This window comes from Castor canadensis, chromosome 13 (genome assembly GCF_047511655.1).
Source record: "Castor canadensis chromosome 13, mCasCan1.hap1v2, whole genome shotgun sequence".
NCBI classification, from domain to species: Eukaryota; Metazoa; Chordata; class Mammalia; order Rodentia; family Castoridae; genus Castor; species Castor canadensis.
The window spans coordinates 90,304,275-90,326,792 of NC_133398.1; the positions used below are offsets into that span (position 1 = coordinate 90,304,275).

The following is a 22,518-nucleotide window of genomic DNA, read 5'->3' on the forward strand; positions in this document are numbered from 1 at the left end:
TCTAGAACTTAAATTTAAACTTAAATTTAAGAACTTAAATTCTAGTGGAGAGAGATAATGAACAATATACATTGTTAAATACTTAATCTAGTTTACAGAGTGATTAAAAGTCAATTAGGGACCACTGAAATATTAGATATCATATCATGTGACTTCTTACCTGGTTACATTAAGATCCTTGGATTTCTACCACTTTTTTCTTATAACCTTGAGGAAATAAAGGAATTGATTATGGTTGCATTTGTAGTCATTGGTAGTGATAAGCTGCTAAAGATCTGGGGTGAATTAGATTGCAAGATTTATGTAGTATGATGACACATGTACTGAACACTTGCAGATTTACAAGAAGAAACTGATTTTGTTCCTTAAAAGTTGATTTTGACATGTCTTCATAAAGACATCACTTAGGAATAACAATTTTCAAAATCATCCTATTCCATTTGACTGCTACAACAAAATTCACTAAACTGGGTAATGTAATAAACAGTGGAAGTTTTTACTGACAATACTGGAGGCTGGGAAGTCTAAGATCAAAAAACTGGCAGATTATGTATTTGGTTGAGGGCTCATTATATGGTTCATGGATCTCCCATGGTAGAAGAGGCAAGCTAGCTTTCAGAGGTTTCTTCTATAAGGATACTAATTACTACTTTAAGGGCTCCACTTTTATAACCTAATTATCTTCCAAAGGCCCTTCCCCCAATACTATCACCTTGGTGGTTAAGATATCATCACATCAGTTTTGGAGGAACACTAGCATCCACAGCATGGGAAAAATATTCAGGTATTTTTTAATTATCCTAAATGAGACAGCAATAAGTATTCTGGAAGAAGGCAAAGGAGGCAAGGGCGATGGGTTTTCTAGGGTCTAGATGTGGCTTATAGTATTAAATGGGATCCTTGCAATAGGCTCTATTGAAAAGGTCATTTTTGAGCAAAAAAGAGAAAGACAGAATTAGTGATTAGGATATCTGGCAGAACACATTCCAGGCCAAAGGAATAGCTTGAGCAAAGGCACTAAGGCGAGACTGACCCTGGCATGTTGGAGGAAAGCCAAGAAGCTCAACCAAACATGCTGACAAAATGAGTGAGCCAGTGGAGTTGTAGATAGGGGCTGAAATCAGGTTGGTAATGACTAGGGGTATTCTCTTAGGGCTCTTGGTGCCAGTGAAATAGACAGCATTGCAGCTTTTGAGCTGTGTGATGAAGAACTTTCCACCTATGGTTGTTTTTTTTCCAAGGTTTTTTTTTTTTTTTTTGGTGGTACTGGGGATTGAACTCAGAGCCTCAAGCTTACCAGACAGGCGCTCTACCACTTGAGCCACTCTGCCATCCCTCTTCAAGATTTTAAAAGGATTGTTCAGAATGTTGTGTTGAGAATAAACAATGGGGGATGGAGTATGGTGGGGCAAAGTGAGAGGAAAGACTAGTGATAATGGTGACATGATTGTGGCTGTAGGTGGTGAAGTCATCAGATTCTCAATACATTTTGAAAGTAGAAACAGCAGGACTTCCTGATGGATTGCATAATGGGAATAAAACAGGAGACAAGGATGAAGCCAAGGTTTTGGGCTGAGCAATTGGACAGATACAAAATTATTTTTAAATCAGAGGAAGAAAGTAAGGGCAAAACATGCTTAGAAGGGAAGGTCAAAAGATCAGTGAATTTGTTAAGTTGTAATATTATAAGACATTAAGTGAGATGTTTGAGTGGTCATGAAACTAGGTGAGATATTAATGAAGAGACTATGGTTATAAGAGGTCAAGAAAGAGCTGAACCCTGGGCCTTTTAGTAAAGGCAGCTTAGAAGTTTTCAGTGAGATAGGCAGAAACGAGATGTGACCAAATGAAGAAAAGTATTTCCAACAAGAAGGCTTGGTCAGCTGTATTGAATGCTGCTGAGTCTGTAAGTAAGATGACTGGTAATTGATAGTTGGATTTCATAACATGGAAGTCACTGGTTTCTGACAGAAGCAGTATTGATGGAGTAGGGGGAGAAAACCTGATTGCAGTGTGTATGAGAGAGAATGGAAAGAGAGGTCTTGTTGATCATATGTATGAACAACGTTCAGTAGCTGAGTTGGGGAAAGGGAGCATGAAAGTTTTATTATCCCCTCCCCTGATATACAGAAGTAGCAACATTGATTTTATGGTGATGAAGATGATCCAATAAAAGGAAAGGAATGGAACCTCAGTTCTGTGGTTAGTTATTGTAGTCACTCTTACACATGCTGTTAGCTTCATTGCCCCCTCTTGCTTTGTCATGGCTGTCTGGCAAAACCATGGACTTGGTGACATGTAACCCTTCTGCTTCTAGGTGCTTGCCTGGTCTTTCTATTACACCATATGTACTGAACACTTTTAAACTTTCACAACACAAAGGTTTTTCCTTTACTCTGAAGTACTCTGGCCTCAGGCTTCAGCAGTAAAAAGCAGTGTGTGAGGAACACATTGGTTAGCCCTAGGATTATAGGGTTGAGAGCTGGCCTTTTTTGTAGGGGACACTTAAGTCCCACAAAACAGAATTCTTTGTGCTAGTCAGTTTCTTCAGTGAAGATTATTTGCCAGAGGTTCAGTACCTCATTGTTGAGTATTTTCTACAATAGTAGGGCATGGAGATGTTGAGGAGGTAGGAAGTTATTAGCAATTAAGATGTTTTAGTTAGCTTTGTCATTTCTGAGTGTTTGGGATCCCAGTTTCCTAGGTTCTTCTGGGCTGAGTCCATTTCCTTTTTTACCCTTGTTTTCTATTTTGTCACTATAGGTTTAAATATAACTTTATTTCTTTACTGTCTGCTTTGATCCAGTCCTGGGAGGGAGAGGAGAAAAATGCCTCTGGTTAAGTATTTTATTGTGAAATTTGAGTCATTTCTTAAGTGTTGAAATGGATTTGACTATGATATAAGCACCCAACATTAATTTTTTCTACTGTAGTGATATTTACAGTGAGAACTAGGCATGATTATACATGCCTATAATGCCTTTTCTTGGGAGGCTCAGATAGGAGGATTGTGAGTTTGAGGTCAGCTTGAGCTACATATAGAGTTGAAATCCATTCTGGGCTACATAGACTCTTGTCTAAAAACAAAAAAAAACATGTACAAGATTCACAGCTAACCTTTTCATGAGATGCACTGTTATTGTAGTTTTAGAGAAATTTATATACTCAAAAAGTAGAAAAGACTTAACTTTCTGTTTATGCAGCAGTAGTGTTTTTGAAAACACAAGAGTTTTTTTCTCTTCTCTTTGGATATATTATGATTCTTAATTAATTTGAAAATTGGAAAAGGTACTTTGACTTTATAATCATTTAAAAAATAAGTCAATTAATGAAAAGACTAGTTAGCAGTTTTAAATTTATCATTTTATATAGTCATATTTCTTTTTTTGAGATGAGAAAAATGAAAAATAATTTTTGTGTTATATTCAGTAGTTTGTTGTTGAAGAAAAGCACTCAGAATACTTGAATCTTCTAAATCTACAAGTGAAACAATTTGAAACCTGTTTTTTGCATGTTTGTTTACCTTTAAATATAACATTACTAAATATTACATAAATGTGATTAACTTGTTAGATTAGCATTGATTGTTTCCTTTTCTAGTGATATTAGAATTATGCTTCAGTACACATTGGTATGTAAAATTAAATGATATTCAGGGTATTTTTGGGTGAATAATTTTAAAGTAAATCTGAAAAATTAGAAAAACTTAGTGAATCAAGATGTAAGGTTGATAAAGTATATAATACTGTGTACACATGTATGTAAATGGAAAAATGATCTCTGTTAAAACTGTTCCAGGAATGGAGGGAGGATGGGATGAAGGAGAGTGATGGAGGGAGATGAGAGAATTTTTGTAAATGACACAATGTACCCCCACCCAGCACAATAAAAAATATTTTCCAAAGATGAAAGCATTAAATATGATAGTGTTACAGAAGCTTTTTATTCTTTTAAAACAATTTACTGTTTATTAAGAATGTTTTTATATAGAAATAATCAAACATATTTACCAGCATTGGCTACTGTGTGAATGGTAGGCAATAAATTTATTAATCACAGGTTGCTATGGTTAGTTTGATTATTTTAAAGAGGACTATTAGAACTGTCTCAAAGGAAATCTTAACACTGTGATCATATACTGTTACGTTTTTTTTGTTGTTTTTTTAAATTCATTTATTCACATGTGCATACATTGTCTGGGCCATTTCTTCCCCCTGCCTCCTGCCCCCTCCCTTCCCCCTTACCCCTCCTTGCTTCCAGGCAAAATCTGTTTTGCCCTTATCTCCAGTTTTGTTACAGAAAAAGTATAAGCAATAATAAGAAAGATAAAGCGTTTTTGCTAGTTGAGATAAGGATAGCTAACAGAGAGATTCCTAGCATTTCTTCCATGTACAAATGTGTTACATCCCAAGTTGATTCATCTCTAACTGACCTTTTCACTAGTTCTTGATCCCCTTCTCATATTGACCTCTGTCACTTTAAGGTTTCTGTATTAGTTCCTCTGCAGTGGGGACATCAAATACTATCATGTTTTGGGTTTCTTACCTATCCCCATACCTCCCATGTGTGCTTTCCCCTTATCATGTGACCCAGGTTCAACCACATTGCTGTATTTGCCCTTGCTCTGAAGTCCACATATGAGGGAGAACATACGATTTTTGGTTTTCTGAGCCTGGCTAACCTTGCTCAGAATGATGTTCTCGAGTTCCATCCATTTACTTGAGAATGACAAGATTTCATTCTTCATGGCTGAGTAAAATTCCATTGTGTATGAGTACCACATTTTCTTAATCCATTCGTCAGTAGTGGGTCATCTTGGCTGTTTCCATAACTTGGCTGTTGTGAATAGCGCTGCAATAAACATGGGTATGAAAGTGCTTCTGGAGTAACCTGTGTCGTATTTCTTTGGATATATCTCCAGGAGTGGGATTGCTGGATCATATGGCAGATACATGTTTAGATTTTTAAGAAGCCTCTAAATTTTTTTCCAGAGAGGTTGCACTCGTTTGCATTCCCACCAGCAGTGTACGAAGGTTCCTTTTCCCCCACATCCTGGCTAACACCTGTTGTTAGTGGTGTTTTTATGATGGCTATTCTAACAGGGGTGAGGTGGAATCTTAGTGTGGTTTTGATTTGAATTTCCTTTATGGCTAGAGAATGTGAGCATTTTTTCTTGCATTTTTGGCCATTTGAATTTGTTCTTTTGAGAAAGTTCTGTTTAGTTCAGTTGCCCATTTCCTTATTGGTTCATTGAATTTGGGAGAATTCAGTTTTTTGAGTTCCCTATATATTCTGGTTATTAGTCCTTAGACTGATGTATACCTGGCAAATATTTTCTCCAACTCTGTGGGTGGTGTCTTAAGTTTAGAAACCATTTCTTTGGTTGTGCAGAAGCTTTTTAGTTTTATGAAGTCCCATTTGTCCATACTTTCTCCTAGTTGCTGAACTGCTGGGGTTCTATTGAGGAAGTCCTTACCTATACCTATTGCTTCCTGAGTATTCCCTGCTCTTTTCTGTACAAACTTCAGAGTTTTGGGTCTGATATGAAGGTCCTTGATCCATTTTCAGTTGATACTAGTACAGGGTGATAAACATGGATCTAGTTTCAGTAATTTGCAGACTGCTAACCAGTTTTCCCACAGTTTTTGTTGAAGAGGCTGTCTTTTCTCCATTGTATATTTTTAGCACTCTTGTCAAAAATAAGGTGGCCATAGCTGTGTGGATTCATATCCAGGTCCTCTGTTCTGTTCCACTGGTCTTCATGTCTGTTTTTGTGCCAATGCTATGCTGTTTTTTTATTGCTATTGCTTTGTAATATAGTTTGAAGTCAGGTATTGTGATACCTCTAGCACTGCTCTTTTTGCTGAGTATTGCCTTGGCTATTTGTGGTTTTTTTTTTTGTGTGTGTTTCCAAATGAATTTTAGGGTAGGTTTTTCAATCTCTGTGATGAATGTCATTGGGATTTTGATGGGAATTGCCTTAAACATGTAGATTGCTTTTGGTAGTATAGCCATTTTTACTATGTTGATTGTACCAATCCAAGAGCACAGGAGATCTCTTCACCTTCTGTAGTCTTCCTCAGTCTCTTTCTTTGGGGGTTTGTAATTATCCTTGTAGAGGTCACTCACATCCTTTTTTAAGTTTACTCCTAGGTATTTGATTTTTTTGAGGCTGTTGTAATTGGAATTGTTTCCATATATTCTTTCTCAATTTGTTCATTGTTGGTGTATAGAAAAGCTAATGATTTTTGCAAGTTGATTTTGTATCCTGCCACCTTGCTGAAGCTGTTTTTGATGTCTAGGAGTTTCTGGGTAGAGTTTTTTGGGTCTTTAAGGTATAGGATCATATCAGCTGCAAATAGGGGTGTTTTTACAGTTTCTTTACCTATTTGTATTCTTTTATTTCTTCTTCTTGCTGATTACTCTGGCTAGGAACTCCAGTACTATGTTGAATAGGAGTGGGGATATTGTGCACCTTTGTCTCGTTCCTGATTTTAGGGGAAATGATTTCAGTTTTTCACCGTTTAAGTATGATGTTGCCTGTAGGTTTGTCTTATATAGCCTTTATATTATTGAGGTACTGTCCTTCTAGTCCTAGTTTTCTTAGAGCTTTTATCATGAAGTGATGTCAGATCTTGTTGAAGGCTTTTTTTGCATCTATTGAGATGATCAAGTGGTTTTTGTCTTTGCTTCTGTTGATATGCTGTATTACATTTATAGATTTATGTATGTTGAACCACCTCTGCATCCCTGGGATGAAGCCGACTTGGTCATGGTGAATGATCTTTCTGATGTGTTGTTGGATTCAGTTTGCCATTATTTTATTGAGGATTTTTGCATCGATACTCATTGAGGAGATTGGCCTATAGTTCTCCTTTGTGGAGGTGTCCTTGTCTGGTTTTGGGATGAGTGTAAAACGGGCTTCATAAAATGAGTTAATTGTCTGGTACACTCAAAGCACCCTGCCCTCTTTGCTGCATGTCCTTTTCAGTTCCTTGTTTATTATTCAGTTTTGTTTTTGTTTTTTTTTGCAGGGCCTGGGGGTCCATCTGTCCAGGGGGCTATGCTGGTTTATCCCAGAGGTGGCTGTGGGAGTAGCATGCTGCTTATTTGCTCACCTGTTGGTCTGCATCACCCAGGCAGGTTTGGAGCCAGCGTCTGGTGGTGCAGGAGCCCTCCTGTTTTCGTAGTGTAACATTGTGTGGAGAAGCTTTGTATGGGCTGGGGGCTTGGGCTGTCAGATTTTGCTTCTTCTTGGCGGTTTTTCTCTGTCAAGTGTGGCTCCAGCATCTCAGCAAGATTTTTGATTTATGGAGCTTATGCTGTCTGCTTCCTCCCTCTAGTCAGCATCTTGGATTCTCTCAAATGTTCGGTTTTTGTACTTCTGTAGCTCCAGGATTTTGATTGTCTAGTTCATTTTAGATATTTTAAGTTACACATTGCACACTGAAGTGACCTGCCAGAAGCATGTGAGGCTCATTCTGTTTTTATCAGTGTTATTTTGTGTTGCCTGTAATGAAAACTATCAGTTATATGACTTTTGTAACATATATAGAAAACAGAATTGTGTGTTTTAATATTATGTCTTTCTTCTAGATTATCTGCAATGGTGAAATGAAGTAACTCAAGATGAGCAAGTTAAAAGTGGTATCAGAGAAAAGGTATTGTAATTCTACACATTGATATATATAAATTATAGAAGTAGTACATGACACAATTACTTGAAGCTGATTACCTTAAAATATGATTAATAGTATGCTATACATTTATTTTATTAATATTTAATTTTTCAGTTAAAGTAGGAGTTAGCAACCATGACCCATGGGTTAAATCTGGTCTCCTTCCCATTTTTGTGTGGCTGTTGAGCTAAGAATGGTTTTTACACTTTTAAATTGTTAAAAAAATTAAAATAATGTTTTGTGATGCATGAAAACTATATGAAACTCAAATTTTAGTGCATGCATTAAAATTGTTTTTTATAATTTTTATTTTTTTTATTATTCATATGTGCATACAATGCTTGGGTCATTTCTCCCCCCTGCCCCCACCCCCTCCCTTACCACCCACTCCGCCCCCGCCCTCTCCCCCCAACCCCCTCGATACCTGGCAGAAGCTATTTTGCCCTTATCTCTAATTTTGTTGAAGAGAGAGTATAAGCAATAATAGGAAGGAACAAGGGGTTTTACTAGTTGAGATAAGGATAGCTATATAGGGAGTTGACTCACATTAATTTCCTGTGCATGTGTGTTACCTTCTAGGTTAATATCTTTTTGATCTAATCTTTTCTCTAGTTCCTGGTCCCCTTTTCCTATTGGCCTCAGTTGCTTTTAAGGTATCTGCTTTAGTTTCTCTGCGTTGAGGGCAACAAATGCTAGCTAATTTTTTAGGTGTCTTACCTATCCTCATATCTCCCTTGTGTGCACTTGCTTTTATCTTGTGATCAAAGTTCAATCCCCTTGTTGTGTTTGCCCTTGATATAAAGTCCACATATGAGAGAGAACATACGATTTTTGGTCTTTTGGGCCAGGCTAACCTCACTCAGAAGGATGTTCTCCAATTCCATCCATTTACCAGCAAATAATAACATTTCGTTCTTCTTCATGGCTGCATAAAATTCCATTGTGTATAGATACTACATTTTCTTGATCCATTCGTCAGTGGTGGGGCATCTTGGCTGTTTCCATAACTTGGCTATTGTGAATAGTGCTGCAATAAACATGGGTGTGCAAGTGCCTCTGGAGTAAACTGTGTCACAATCTTTTGGGTATATCCCCCACAGTGGTATTGCTGGATGAAATGGCAGATCAATGTTTAGCTTTTTAAGTAACCTCCAAATTTTTTTCCAGAGTGGTTGTACTAGTTTACATTCCCACCAACAGTGTAAGAGAGTTCCTTTTTCCCTGCATCCTTACCAGCACCTGTTGTTAGTGGTGTTGCTAATGATAGTTATTCTAACAGGGGTCAGGTGGAATCTTTGTGTGGTTTTAATTTGCATTTCCTTTATTGCTAGGGATGGTGAGCATTTTTTCATGTGTTTTTGGCCATTTGAATTTCTTCTTTTGAGAAAGTTCTGTTTAGTTCACTTGTCCATTTCTTTATTGGTTCATTAGTTTTGGGAGAATTTAGTTTTTTAAGTTCCCTTTATTTCTGGTTATCAGTCCTTTGTCTGATGTGTAGCTGGCAAATATTTTCTCCCACTCTGTGGTGTTCTCTTCAGTTTAGAGACCATTTCTTTTGATGAGCAGAAGCTTTTTAGTTTTATGAAGTCCCATTTATCTATGCTATCTCTTAGTTGCTGTGCTGCTGGGGTTCCATTGAGAAGATCTTACCTATACTTACTAACTCCTACTATTTCCTACTCTTTCCTGTATCAACTTTAGAGTTTGTGGTCTGATATTAAGATCCTTGATCCATTTTGAGTTAATCTTGGTATAGGGTGATATACATGGATCTAGTTTCAGTTTTTTGCAGACTGCTAACCAGTTTTCCCAGCAGTTTTTGTTGAAGAGGCTGCTATTTCTCCATCGTATATTTTTAGCGCCTTTGTCAAGGACCAGTTGGTTATAGTTGTGTTACTTCAAATCTGGGTCCTCTATTCTGTTCCACTGGTCTTCATGTCTGTTTTTGTGCCAGTACCATGCTGTTTTTATTGTTATTGCTTTGTAATATAGTTTGAAGTCAGGTATTGTGATACCTCCAGCATTGTTCTTTTGACTGAGTATTGCCTTGGCTATTCGTGGCCTCTTGTGTTTCCATATAAATTTCACAGTAGATTTTTCAATCTCTTTAATGAATGTCATTGGAATTTTGATGGGAATTGCATTAAACGTGTAGATTACTTTTGGGAGTATGGATACTTTTACTATGTTGATTCTACCAATCCATGAGCATGGGAGATCCCTCCACTTCCTATAGTCTTTCTCAATCTCTTTCTTCAGAAGTTTATAGTTTTCCTTATAGAGGTCATTCACATCTTTTGTTAAGTTTACACCTAGGTATTTGATTTTTTTTTGAAGCTATTGTAAATGGAATTGTTTTCATATATTCTTTTTCAGTTTGTTCATTATTAGTGTATAGAAATGCTAATGATTTTTCTATGTTGATTTTATATCCTGCTACCTTGCTGTAGCCATTGATGGTGTCTAGGAGCTTCTGAGTAGAGTTTTTTGGGTCTTTAAGGTATAGGATCATGTTGTCTACAAATAGGGATATTTTGACAGTTTCTTTACCTATTTGTATTCCTTTTATTCCTTCTTCTTGCCTAATTGCTCTGGCTAGGAATTCCAGCACTGTGTTGAATAGGAGTGGAGATAGTGGGCATCCTTGTCTGGTTCCTGATTTTAGAGGGAATGGTTTCCGTTTTTCTCCATTAAGTATAATGCTGGCTGTAGGTTTGTCATATATAGCTTTTATAATGTTGAGATACTTGCCTTTTCGTCCTAGTTTTCTTAGAGCTTTTATCATGAAATGGTGTTGGAGCTTATCAAAGTCTTTTTCTGCATCTATTGAGATGATCAAGTGGTTTTTGTCTTTCGTTCTGTTAATGTGGTTTATTACGTTTATTGATTTTCATATGTTGAACCACCCCTGCATTCTTGGGATGAAGCCTACTTGGTCGTGGTGAATAATCTTTTTGATGTGTTCTTGAATTCATTTGCCATTATTTTATTGAGGATTTTTGCATCAATGTTCGTTAAGGAGATTGGCCTATAGTTCTACTTTTCAGAGGTGTCTTTGCCTGGTTTTGGGATAAGTGTCATACTGGCTTCATAAAATGTGTTAGGCAGTTTTCCTTCCCTTTCTATTTTGTGGAACAGTTTAAGGAGGGTTGGTATCAGTTCTTCTTCAAAGTTCTGATAGAATTCAGCAGGGAATTCTCTTGTTTGCTGCTTCAATTTCATTTTGTGATATAGATGTATTCAGGTGATTAATATCCTCTGGGTTCAGTTTTGGATGATCATATGTATCTAGAAATCTGTCCATTTCTTTAAGATTTTCAAATTTATTTGAATATAGGTTCTCAAAGTAGTCTCTGATGATTTCCTGGACTTCCATAGTGTTTGTTGTTATCTCCCCTTTTGCATTCCTGATTCTACTAATTTGGATTTTTTTCTTTCCTCATTTAGTCCAGTTTGCCAAAGGTCTGTCGATCTTGTTTATTTTTTCACAGAACCAACTTTTTGTTTCATTAATTCTTTGTATGGTTTTTTTGGTTTCTATTTTGTTGATTTCAGCTCTTATTTTTATTATTTCTCTCCTTCTATTTGTTTTGGGATTTGCTTTTTGTTGTTTTTCTAGGAGTTTGAGATGTATCATTAGGTCATTGATTTGGATCTTTCAGTCTTTTTAATATATGCACTCATGGCTATACACTTTCCTCTCAGGACTGCCTTTGCTGTGTCCCATAGGTTCCAGTAGGTTGTGTTTTCATTTTCATTAACTTCCAGGAACTTTTTAATTTCCTCTTTTATTTCATCAATGACTCAATGTTCATTAAGTAATGAGTTATTCAGTTTCTAGCTGTTTGCATGTTTTTTGTCTTCACTTTTGTTGTTGAGTTCTAGTTTTATTGCATTGTGATCAGATAGTATGCACGGTATAATTTCTATTTTCTTATATTTCCTGAGGCTTGCTTTGTGCCCTAGGATATGATCTATTTTGGAGAAGGTTCCATGGGCTGCTGAGAAGAATGTATATTGTGTAGAAGTTGGATGAAATGTTCTGTAGACAAGTAGGTACATTTGATCTATTGTATATTTTAGATCTTGAATTTCTTTATTGATTTTTTGTTTGGATGACCTATCTGTTGATGATAATGGGGTGTTAAAGTTTCCCACAACCACTGTGTTGGAGTTAATATATGCTTTTCAGCCTTTCAGGGTATGTTTGATGAAATTGGGTGGGTTGACATTGGCTGCATATAGGTTGATAATTGTTATTTCCTTTTGGTCTATTTCCCCTTTTATTAGTATAGAATGTCCTTCTTTATCTCATTTGATCAATGTAGGTTTGAAGTCTACTTTGTCAGAGATAAGTATTGCTACTCCTGCCTGTTTTCAGGGACCGTTGGCTTGGTAAATCTTCTTCCAGCCTTTCATCCTAAGCCTATGTTTATTTCTGTCAGTGAGATGGGTCTCCTGTAATCAACAAATTGTTGGCTCTTCCTTTTTAATCCATTTCATCAAACGGTGCCTTTTTGTGTGAATTAAGTCCATTAACATTAAGTGTTAGTACTGATAGGTATGTGTGATTCCTGTCATTTAGTTGTCTTAGTTGTTTGAAGGTTTGATTGTGTGTACCTAAGTTGAGGTTACTCTCTACTTTCTTGCTTTTTCTTTTCCTGTAGTTTGGTGCTGCCCGTCCTTTTATGGTTATGTTGGGTTTCACTTTCTGTGTGCAGAATCCCTTGAAGAATCTTTTGTAGTGGTGGCTTTGTGGTCACATATTGTTTTAGTTTCTGCTTATCATGGAAGACTTTTATTGCTCCATCTGTTTTGAATGATAGTTTTGCTGGGTAGAGTATCCTGGGGTTGAAGTTATTTTCATTCAGTGCCTGGAAGATCTCACCCCATGCTCTTCTTGCCTTTAATGTTTCTGTTGAGAAGTCTGATGTGATTTTGATGGGTTTACCCATCATTCTTTTACCCCATCATTCTTTTTCTGAGGTTTTCCATATCCTGGGTTGTTTCCTCTTTAATGTTGTCTATTTTTGTCCTGAGTTCATTTATCTCTTTAGTAATCGTGTTCATTATTTCACTTTGGTGTTTATACAGTGCTTCTATGGTTTCCTTTATTTCTTCTTTTGCTTTTTCAAATTCTCTGATTTTGTTGTCTTGGAATTTCTTGAGTGTCTCCTGTACATTTTGGATGACCATATCCAGTATCATCTCTATAAAATTCTCATTGAGTACCTGTAGCATGTCTTTTTTTCAGTTATTCTTGTGAGCTGTATTGGGTTCTTTGGCATAGTTTATCTTCATTTTGTTGGAGTCTGGATCTGAGAATCTATTTTCTTCATTTCCCTCTGGTTCCTGTACTCATTTTTTGCTGTGGGGAAACTGGTTTCCCTGTTTTTTCTGTCTTCCCATCATTGCCCTTGGTGTTGTTATTGTCCCTGTAGTGTGTGAAATTCAGTATTTTCTGGCTGTAATAATAACACTAGTGATATTTAGAATGGAAGGGTGAGAGGGGACCGAAAGCAAAGAAGTTAAAGGAAAAGGGAAAAACAAATAATCAAGTAGAAACAAAAACCAAAGAAACAAGCAAATAAAGTTTCAAAGATATAAACAGGGAGAGACAGTGTAGTAATCAAGTGTAAGTTGAAAGGCATTAGAGTGATAGAGAGAGGGTTGAAAATAAAAAATAAAAAGAATAAAGATATGAATATAAATAAAAAATAAGTAAATGAAAGAAAAAATGTATATACATAATTAAAAAATAAAATAAAATATAAAATAAAAAATAAAAAATAAATAAGATTAAAGGAAAAACCAAACAAAACCTCCAAGTTCAAATGCAGTGAAGTTTCAGTCTTAATAATTTTGGTGTTTGTCCCTCAGCCTCCATTCCTGGAGATGGTGCCTCAGATGTTGTTCTCTAGTTGTCTCATCAAAGGGGAAACATAAAATAGAATCAAACCGCACAAAACAAGAAAAAAAAGACCCACAAAGTGTCCCAATTTCAAATGCAATACAGTTTCAGTAAGTTTTTCAGCATGCCAGTATAGTTTGGTTGTTTTTTCATCAAAGCTACGGAGAGAGGAAAAAAAAGAGTCTGGAGACAGGTCTGTGAATGGCTATCTGCGACTGTGGCTTACCTGCTGGCTGCTGTCAGCTTGCTGTTGCTGGTGGTGTTATTTATGCAGATCTCTTGGGTGAGCTTAGCACTCACCTGGTCCCCACCTCCAGGCTTTGTTTACTCAGAGTTCTGTGCAGTGAGCCACTGCTACAAGCTTTCCCCTTTCCAAGCACACTGGGGGAGGTGACACTGCACCCGCTTTCTCAGGCCTGTGTGTTTATTTACAGTTTACGAGGAAGTGGATCTTTCTCCCTCTCCTGTGGAGTGTTCCTCCCACCACTGCTCTCACAAGCTTTCCTGCTCCTGGTTGCTTGCGCACGCCCCTGCACCCACCCTCTCTGGCCAGGCCCCGCTTATTTATTTACAGTTCTGGGAGGGATTCCCCTCCCTACTTTCTGTGCTCAGGGCCCCCCACCCTGTTTGCAACATGTCTTTATTGTTCTTATTGCTTATTACTCAGTTCTCTTTTTTCCCGGGTGGGGGTTGGTCTGTCCAGGGGGCTATGCTGATCTGGCCCAGGGTTGTGTGTGGAAGTACCACATACCAATTAGCTCACCTTGTGGTCCACGTCTTCCCAAGCTGTCTGGGCGCAGATGACTGGCTGCGGCATGGGGGCCCTCCTGGTTTCTCCATTCAATGTGAAGTGGAGATGCTCTGTGCTGGCTGGAGGTGTGGAGGGGTCAAAGTTTTGCCTCTTCTCGGTGGCCTTGCCTACAAGATGTGTCTCCAGTGTCTCTCCAAGATTTCACTTTAGGAGGCACGCTTTCTGCTTCCTCCCTCTAGCCGTCATCTTGGAAAATCTGCATTAAAGTTTTATTGGAATACAGCCCTATCCACTCATTCACATATTGTGGTATGGCCATTTTTGCACTAAATTTTTAAAGTTGAAAATTTGCAGCCCACAAGGCCTAAAATATATGCTCTCTGGCCCTTCACAGAAAAACTGATGCCAGAGTTACTACACATTCTGTCATCTTTGCTGGTTGTATTTCTTCCAATTAGCAGTCAGGTACTTGTTGCAATTAAAATTCTGATAACTCTTGATTCTGGATTGGAATTTTCTCAGGTATACATTCTTAAACAGATTGTTTAACTCCATTGTGCCTGTTTTCTCATCTGTAAATTATTTTGATGACAATGCTATTATAAGCTTGCAAAGACGATGTAGTACCTGGCTGGATAAGTAAATACAGCTTATTAATATTAATAATAATCCAGGTTTCTGCTTTGTTAGCACTGTTGTATTTTGTTTATGTGTATGCAATTTTGCATTATAGGTATGGTCTAAGTATGTTACATTGTGAGTAGTGTACATGTACTTTATTCAGATAAGATTTGTTCTTTAAATTGTTAAGATTTTTCTTTATTAATTATTTGATATACCAGAACAAATTACATTCTTTCACATTCTTTTATAGTTTCTGTAGAAGGAGAGTTAGGCATGTTTTTTGTTTATGTGTTTCAAAAGGGAATATCAACCTTCCTTTTTCGATCAGATCAAATGAGCAATGTATTTATACTAAGTAAACTATCTAATTATTAGAACATAGCTCATCAGGACGTGAAGTTACTTATAGTTTTTAAAACTCTATTTCCTAATGTAAGGTTTTTTTTTTTTGTCTTAAAGTATATTTCAGTAGATATTTATTGATCTTTTTGTGAGTGTTTTAGACTAACAAAAACAAATGCTCACTGCAAATTGGGATCACTGCAAATGCTCTTTATCTAAAGGAAATTATAATTTCTAGTAATTCTTGTCTTCTTGTTTTATGAGAAAGGCTGAATGCAGTAAAATGTCTTGAGATAGATAGAAATGATTCAACATCTTTATCACTTCTGAAAGTACAGTCTTCTGGATCTGCAGGTGTTGCATCTGTGTATTCATCTAGCCATGGATCAAAAAGTGTTGAAAAGAGAGTTGTGCCTGTATTGAATATGTGCAGACTTTTTTCTTGTCATTATTCCCTATTGTAGTATAAGAGCTGTTTGCATAGCATTTAAATTGTATTATGTATTACAAAGAGTCTAGAGATGAGTTAAAGTGCACATGATGTGTGTGTAGGCTTATATAAGGGACTTGAGTATGTATGGATTTCAAATGCTCCCTTTGATTTATTTTTTTTTCACATTTTTTGATATCTTCTTTTCCCTTCCCTGTTCTTCCTTTCCTGTTCCCTCCCTATTCCTCTTTCCTTCCTTCCTCCTTTTCCATTCCCTCTTTGTCCCCTTTCCCTTTTTTTCCTTGGTTGGGTTTTGTTATGTAACCAGGGCTGGCCTCTAACTTGTGATCTTCCTGCTTCAGCCTCCTTAATGCTGGAATTACAGATGTGTACCACCCCTCCCTCTGGCTTCTTAAATTTATTTCTTATCACAACATAGCTATTAAATACTTTTATCTCTTGCAAGCTTTCTCACGAGCCCTTGTTCCTCCTGACCTAACTGGGGGTGACTGGAGATGCAGAAAGGACAAGCGATAGACAAACGTGCATAAAGCTGGGGTCAGGTATGTTGGGTTCTTGGATGGAGATGCTTTTTTACTTCTCTTCTCTTTACTCTGCTTCTTTTCTCTATCTTTAAAACCTGCCTTCTAAAGTCTTCTTTTCTGTTCTTTAAATTCTCTTTCCTTAGACTTGCTCTGTCCTGTGTTTTCTCTTAGCTTTTCTTTAGCATAATCTCTCTTAAAGTCTTTGCCCTCAGACTTGCAGTCAAACAACAGCAGTTGTGTCTAAAAACTGCATTAGCATAACCCTTAAAGTCTAGGTCCTTAGACTTGCATTGTCACATGGTCTCTTTAGCTTTTGTTTAGCTTAGCTTTTTTAAAGCCTGTGTATAAAGTTCTTGGTGCAGAAAGCTGCTCTGGTAGAGACACACAGCCAGCAGCAGTATCAGTGGCAGCCAATCAAAAATGTCCATCAAAAAACCTCCCCCATCAAAAGACCTTTGTGTTCTCCTTCAGTCTTTTATATCCAGTGGTACACAAGGAGGTGGAGCAACAGTTCTCTGAGAGGGGCATGACATTGTAACAAGAGAAACCTGTGTTCCTACTTCTCTGAATGTAAACAGTTTCAGAAAAACAATTGTGCTGCATTTTGCCTTTTTGCTGTCTTAGTGGCTGGGCCTCCCAAACTCAGCCTGTAGATTATTGGGCACAGCTGTGTTTATGACAAGTTCTCATAGGCTTCTTATAATCCACTCCCCACATTTATCTAACTTGTAAGTAAATCTATGAGAGTAGGAAAGAAACATAAATGTTACATTTATAATACAGTGCTTTCAAGAAAATGGATGTTGAGTATGGTTTTACAAAATAACCAGTCATAGTGGTACAGGCCTATAATCCCAGCTACCTGGAAGACAGAAATCAGGAGCTTCAGGTTCCAGGCTACTTGGGGCAAAAAAGCTAGCAAGACTCCCATTTCAACCAACAAGTCAAGCTTGGAGAGTGGCTTAAGTGGTTAAGTGCCAGCCTGGAAAACATGAGGCCCTGAGTTTTAACCAACAAGCTGGGTGTGTTGGCATATGCATATGATTCCAGCTACTCAGGAGGTATAGGTAGGAGGATCATAATCTGAGGCTAGCCCCAGGCAAGACAGGCAAGACCCTGTCAGAAAAATAGCTAAAAGCAAAAAAGGATTGGGAATGAGGCTCAAGTAGAGTGCCTGCCTAGCAAGTGTGAGGCCCTGAGTTCAAACCATAATACTGTCTCTCTCCCAAGCTCCCCCAAAAAGCCCTGTTCTCTGTTTACATGAAGCTTATAAGCAATCTGGGAAGGGAATGCTTGAATAAATATCAGTATTTGATTCAAATACTGTTACAGTATTTGGTAATATAATATTTGATTAAAATGAGCAAGTGTAGTAAGATACAAGAAGTAGATTTTTTTCTGTTTATCCAACACTCCACCATCATGCCTATGCCCTGTCTTATTCAGCTTTTTGTACCTGTGACCAAAATACCTGAGAACCATTTAAGGGGAGGAGATTTATTTTGTTCATAGTTTCAGATATCAGAGATTAAAGGTTGTTGTAAGAAAGAGAGAGAGAAGAAAGAAGAGAGAAGAGAGAGAGAGACAGATATAGACAGAAAATATGCCTGTTCTCATGCTCTCTTTTCACCTTTTATTCCATCTGGAACTCCAGCCTTTGGGTTAGTGCCACCCATATTCATGGCTCTCTCTTCCTCTGTTGATTATCCTCTCTGGAAACAACCTCACAGAAACTTCCAGAGGTGTGCATTACTAATCTCCTAGGTACTTCTCAACCCAATCAAGTTGACAATCAAAATTAACCACATGTCCTAAATTTTTTTTTTTTAATTGAGACCAGGTCTTGGTCTGTTGCCTATGATATGTTGGCTGAGAACTCTCCATCCTCCTACCTCAGTCTCCTGAGTACCTGGAATTATAGGCACAATGCAAGATAACCTAAATCTCCCGCCTTCTCTCCTTCTCTTTCTTCCTTCTTTTTTTTCTTATATTGGGGCTTGTATTCAGGGCCTGACATGTGCTAGGTACTCCATCACTGAGCCACTCCTCCACCCATTTCATTTTTTTGTATTTTGTTTTTATATAGGATCTTTCTATAACTTTGCCTAGGCTAGCCTTGAACTCTAATCCTCTGCCTCTGTCTCCCAAGTAGCTGGGATTGCTCTCATGCTACACCATGCCTGGCTTCTAAATCTTACTACCAGTGACTCTCATTCAAAATACTAACTCTTCACAATGAAGCCCCTTACTTTGTACAATTAATGTATGCTGGTAAAAATAATTAAAAACCCTACATGTAACATTTAATTCTTGAACTTTAATCATTTATTTTTCTAGCTCACTTGCTCAAATGTCTGTACTGTGACAGTTCCATCTCTCTTAGACTAATCTATAGACTTTTATCTTCTCTCATTCATCTCCTTTTAAAAAAATTGTTTTAGTTCTGACTTATATATTAATAATATGAGGGGATTTCATTGTGACAATTCCATATATGCATACAGTGTACTTTCAACAAGTTCACTCCATCCATTATGTTCCCATTCATCTACTTAACTAATATAGAATACATTGACCATCATTATGCACCCTTGCAGATACCTGAAATTTCTATACCTCACTTTATATTTTTCCTTCTTACCGCCTGAAAAGATCATTACCTTGGATAACCCTTACTGAGCAGCTGAATGATGTTGGAGTATGAATAAACTTTATAGGTATTGCTAACTTGGCAGTGAACTATCAATAACTTGGCAGATGTTGACCAACTTGAGCTGACCCAGCAGTCTTACTACCATGATTTGGAAAGTACATTTTCCCAGTTTTTGTAATGTCTATTTTATCCTTTCTAAAGAAAGGACATTAACTATCCTGCAAACCTTTAAATCCTCAAATGTATCACATATATACCATGAACAGTGAGCCTTTCCTCACATATCCTAGAAATAATGCAATCCTTTATTCTCTTGTTTCTTGTGCTGTATTTACATGCTTCCCATCACTTGATCACATCCTCTGCTTGCCCTCCTGTTACTTGCTACTACAGAGGATGCAAACCCTTTTCTTGTCAAAGACCAGTACTATTGTGTGTGTTTTAAATTTTACCCTCCTCCTTTTTTCTGAGGGCCTTTTAATCATTATTCTTCCATCTTGAATTGATAACTCCTCCATTCCTTAATATTTAAATATAATCTGGGCTTTCCAATATTTAGGCTCTGCTGTCATCCACTATGCCTGTACTACTTGAGCCATACCTCCAACCTTTTTTTGCTGTAGTTATTTTGGAGATAGGATCTTGCTTTTTTGCCCAGGCCAGGCTGTACTGCAATCCTCCTGTTTGAAGCTTCCTGCTGTCACTGGGATGACAGGCATGTACCACCATGTACAACTTTTTTCCATTGAGATAGGGTCTTGCAAACTTTTTTTTTGCCAAGGCTGGCATGGACCCTCAGTCCTCCCAGTCTCAGCCTCTCAAATAAATTGGGGTGACAGGCATGTGACACTGTGCCCAGCTATTGGTTGAGATGGTGTCTTGCAAACTTTTTTGCCTAGACTGGTCTTGAACTGTGATCTCCTTGATATCAGTCTCACAAATAGTATGAGCTGTCAGCACCTGGCTTTGATTTTTTTTTTTAAATTACAAAATTTTTTTATTAAGATATATTCATTATACCAGGGTGGATTCATAGTAACAATTCTGATTAGGCTTATATTATACATTGGTTAGCTCAACCCCATCCTTTCTACCCCTTCTTCCCCTCCCTGCCCCACTTAAAGCAATTGCAAGAGGTTTCTTGTTCTATTTCATATCTGTATGTGAAGTCCATCAACCATATACGCTCACCTTAGTCACCTTCATTCACCCTCCCTGCTCCCACTAGTATGAAATACTTTTTCTTTGTTGAAATGGTTACATGGGTTTTTCTCTTTTAGTTTGTTGATATGTAAACTATATTGAATGAATTTTTCAAATGTTCAGCCAACCATTCATTGCTGTGGTTGACTCCACTATGGTATAATATGTGATATATTATTATTATCCTTTTCATATATTGTATTTTATTTGCTAAAAAGTGCTTAGAACTTTTGCATCTGTATTCATGAAGCTTATTATTTTGTTATTTTGTAATGTTTTTGTCTGGTTTAGGTATTTGAGTAATACTAGCCTCAGAATTTTGGAATGGGGAAAGAGTCCTTTTTAATATCTGATAATATTCAGTGAAGCCATCTTTTCCTTTCTTTTAAAAAATTTTTTTGGCAATACTTTGGGGTTTAACTCAGGGCCTTATCCTTGTTAGGCTGGTGCTCTACCACTTGAGTCACTCTACCAGCCCTTTTTGCATTGCTTAGTTTTAAGATAGGGTCCTACTTTATATCCTAGCTAGTCTGGATTTCGAGTCTCCTAATTGTGCTTCCCCACCTAGCTGGGAATGACAGATGTGTGCCACTGCACCTAGGCATTGATTGAGCTGGCTCTTGAACTTCTTGCCTGGGCTTCAATCTTCCTGATCTCCAGTTTCTTGAGTAGCCAGGATTACAGGCTTGAGCCCTGGCTCCTGGCCAGCATTTTCTTTGTGGTAAGCTTTTAAAATATAAGTTCACTTTCTTTAGTAGATGTAGCACTGTTCAGATTTTTGTGTTCTTTCTTGATTGAGTTTTGGTAATTCATATCTGCAGTAGGCTGGTAATGGCCCCAGATGTCTATTTCTTAATGCCTGGCACCTTGTAAATATGTTACTTAACTTGTTAAAAGGTATTTTGCCGATACAAATAAATTAAGGCCATTGAGATGGGAGAGAGTATTCTGAGTTACCTCAGTAGGCAGTAGGCAGAATATCATCATAGGGATCCTTGTAAGGAGAAGGCAGTTTGATCAGAGTCAATAGTAGGAGATTTAATGAAGGAAGCAAGAGCTTAGAGTGCTATGAGAAAGAAACCATGAGCCAAGGAATGCAAGTGATTTAGAAATTGAAGAAACTGATGCTTCTTCACAGCCTCTAGAGGAACCATCCCTTTGCATACTTTGATTGTTAATTCAGTGAAACTGATTTATTTTCCAAAGTGTAAGATAATAAGTTCTGTTGTGTTGAGTAACTCAGTTTGTGATAATTGGTTATAGCAGCGTTTGTAAACTAATACTGTGTCTTTAAGTAATTTGTACATTTCTTGTGTTGTCCGATGTATAAAGTTGTTCAAAATGGTCCTCTATTATCTTTTAAATACCTATAAACACTCTGGTGATGTTACCCCTCATTTCTGATTTTGATAATTTGTATCTTTTCTCTCTCTTCTTGATCAATTTGACTGGAAGTTTATCAATTTTATTGACCAAACTTGGTTTCATTGATTTTCTTACAGCTTTTCTTTTGCTGTTTCTTGATTTCTGCTTTCATTTTTATTTCCTGACCTCTGCTTAGGTTTGATTTGCTCTATAAATTTTTAAAAAATTTCTTACATTGGAAAATAATGTCATTGATTTGAGACCTTTCTTTCTAATAATGGACAATTATTGCTATAAATTTTTATCTTACTAAATTACTAAGTTTAGTAAAAAGTTAAGAATTTTAACTGAATTATTTTGTTAGTGATGTCTTACTAATTCTGATATGTTGTATTTTCATCACTTCAAAATATCTCCTAATTTTCCTTTTTAATTTCTTTGATGCATGGGTTATTTTGAAGTGTGCTACTTAGTTTCTAAATATATGGGAATTTATCCAGTGGCTTGTACTCTTATTTTAGTTCTGTTGTGATTGGAGAATGTACTTTGTATGACTTGAATCCTTCTGACTTTATTTTGCCTTGTTTTGTGTGGCAGAGTATGGTCTACCTTTGTGACGATTCTGTGAGCACTTGAGAAGAATGAGTATTCTGTTGTTGGAGTGTTCTGTAAATGTTAATTAGATCAAGTTGATTAATAGTATTATTCAAATATTTTATATATTTATCAATTTTATATTCTTATAGAATTGTTTATATTAATTAATTTATTTTTTATTATAGGTCATACTTACTGTTTCTGTGTGTACCTGATAATCTTTTTCCCCTTTTTTTGGCTGTGCTGAGGTTCCACACCTTTTTGGTAGTACTAAGGGGTTGAAATCAGGGTCTTGTTCTTGCTAGGTAGGCTGGCTCTCTACCACTTGAGACATGACCTAAGCCCTTTTTGCTTCAGTTATTTTTGAGATGAGTCTCACTTTATGTCCATGCTGGCTTGGACTGTGATCTTCCTATTT

At 37.0% G+C, this 22,518-nt stretch overlaps 1 protein-coding gene across 10 annotated transcripts in view; it reads left to right on the forward strand.

Moving 5' to 3' along the window:
* Agtpbp1 (ATP/GTP binding carboxypeptidase 1) overlaps positions 1-22,518 on the forward strand; it is a 224,142-nt gene that overhangs the window by 57,651 nt on the left and 143,973 nt on the right. For 6 of the 10 annotated variants that reach the window (XM_074052257.1, XM_074052256.1, XM_020161708.2 and 3 more), the window contains exon 2: positions 7,597-7,661. The exons of 1 other annotated variant lie outside the window; for it this stretch is intronic. In XM_074052257.1, the coding sequence (XP_073908358.1) occupies positions 7,630-7,661 (32 nt within the window). In that variant the 5' untranslated portion in view covers positions 7,597-7,629. Of the gene's footprint in view, positions 1-7,034; positions 7,140-7,596; positions 7,662-16,228; positions 16,301-22,518 lie in introns of those variants that run through there. 3 more of the 10 variants (XM_074052258.1, XM_074052261.1, XM_074052260.1) reach the window with 3 other exon arrangements.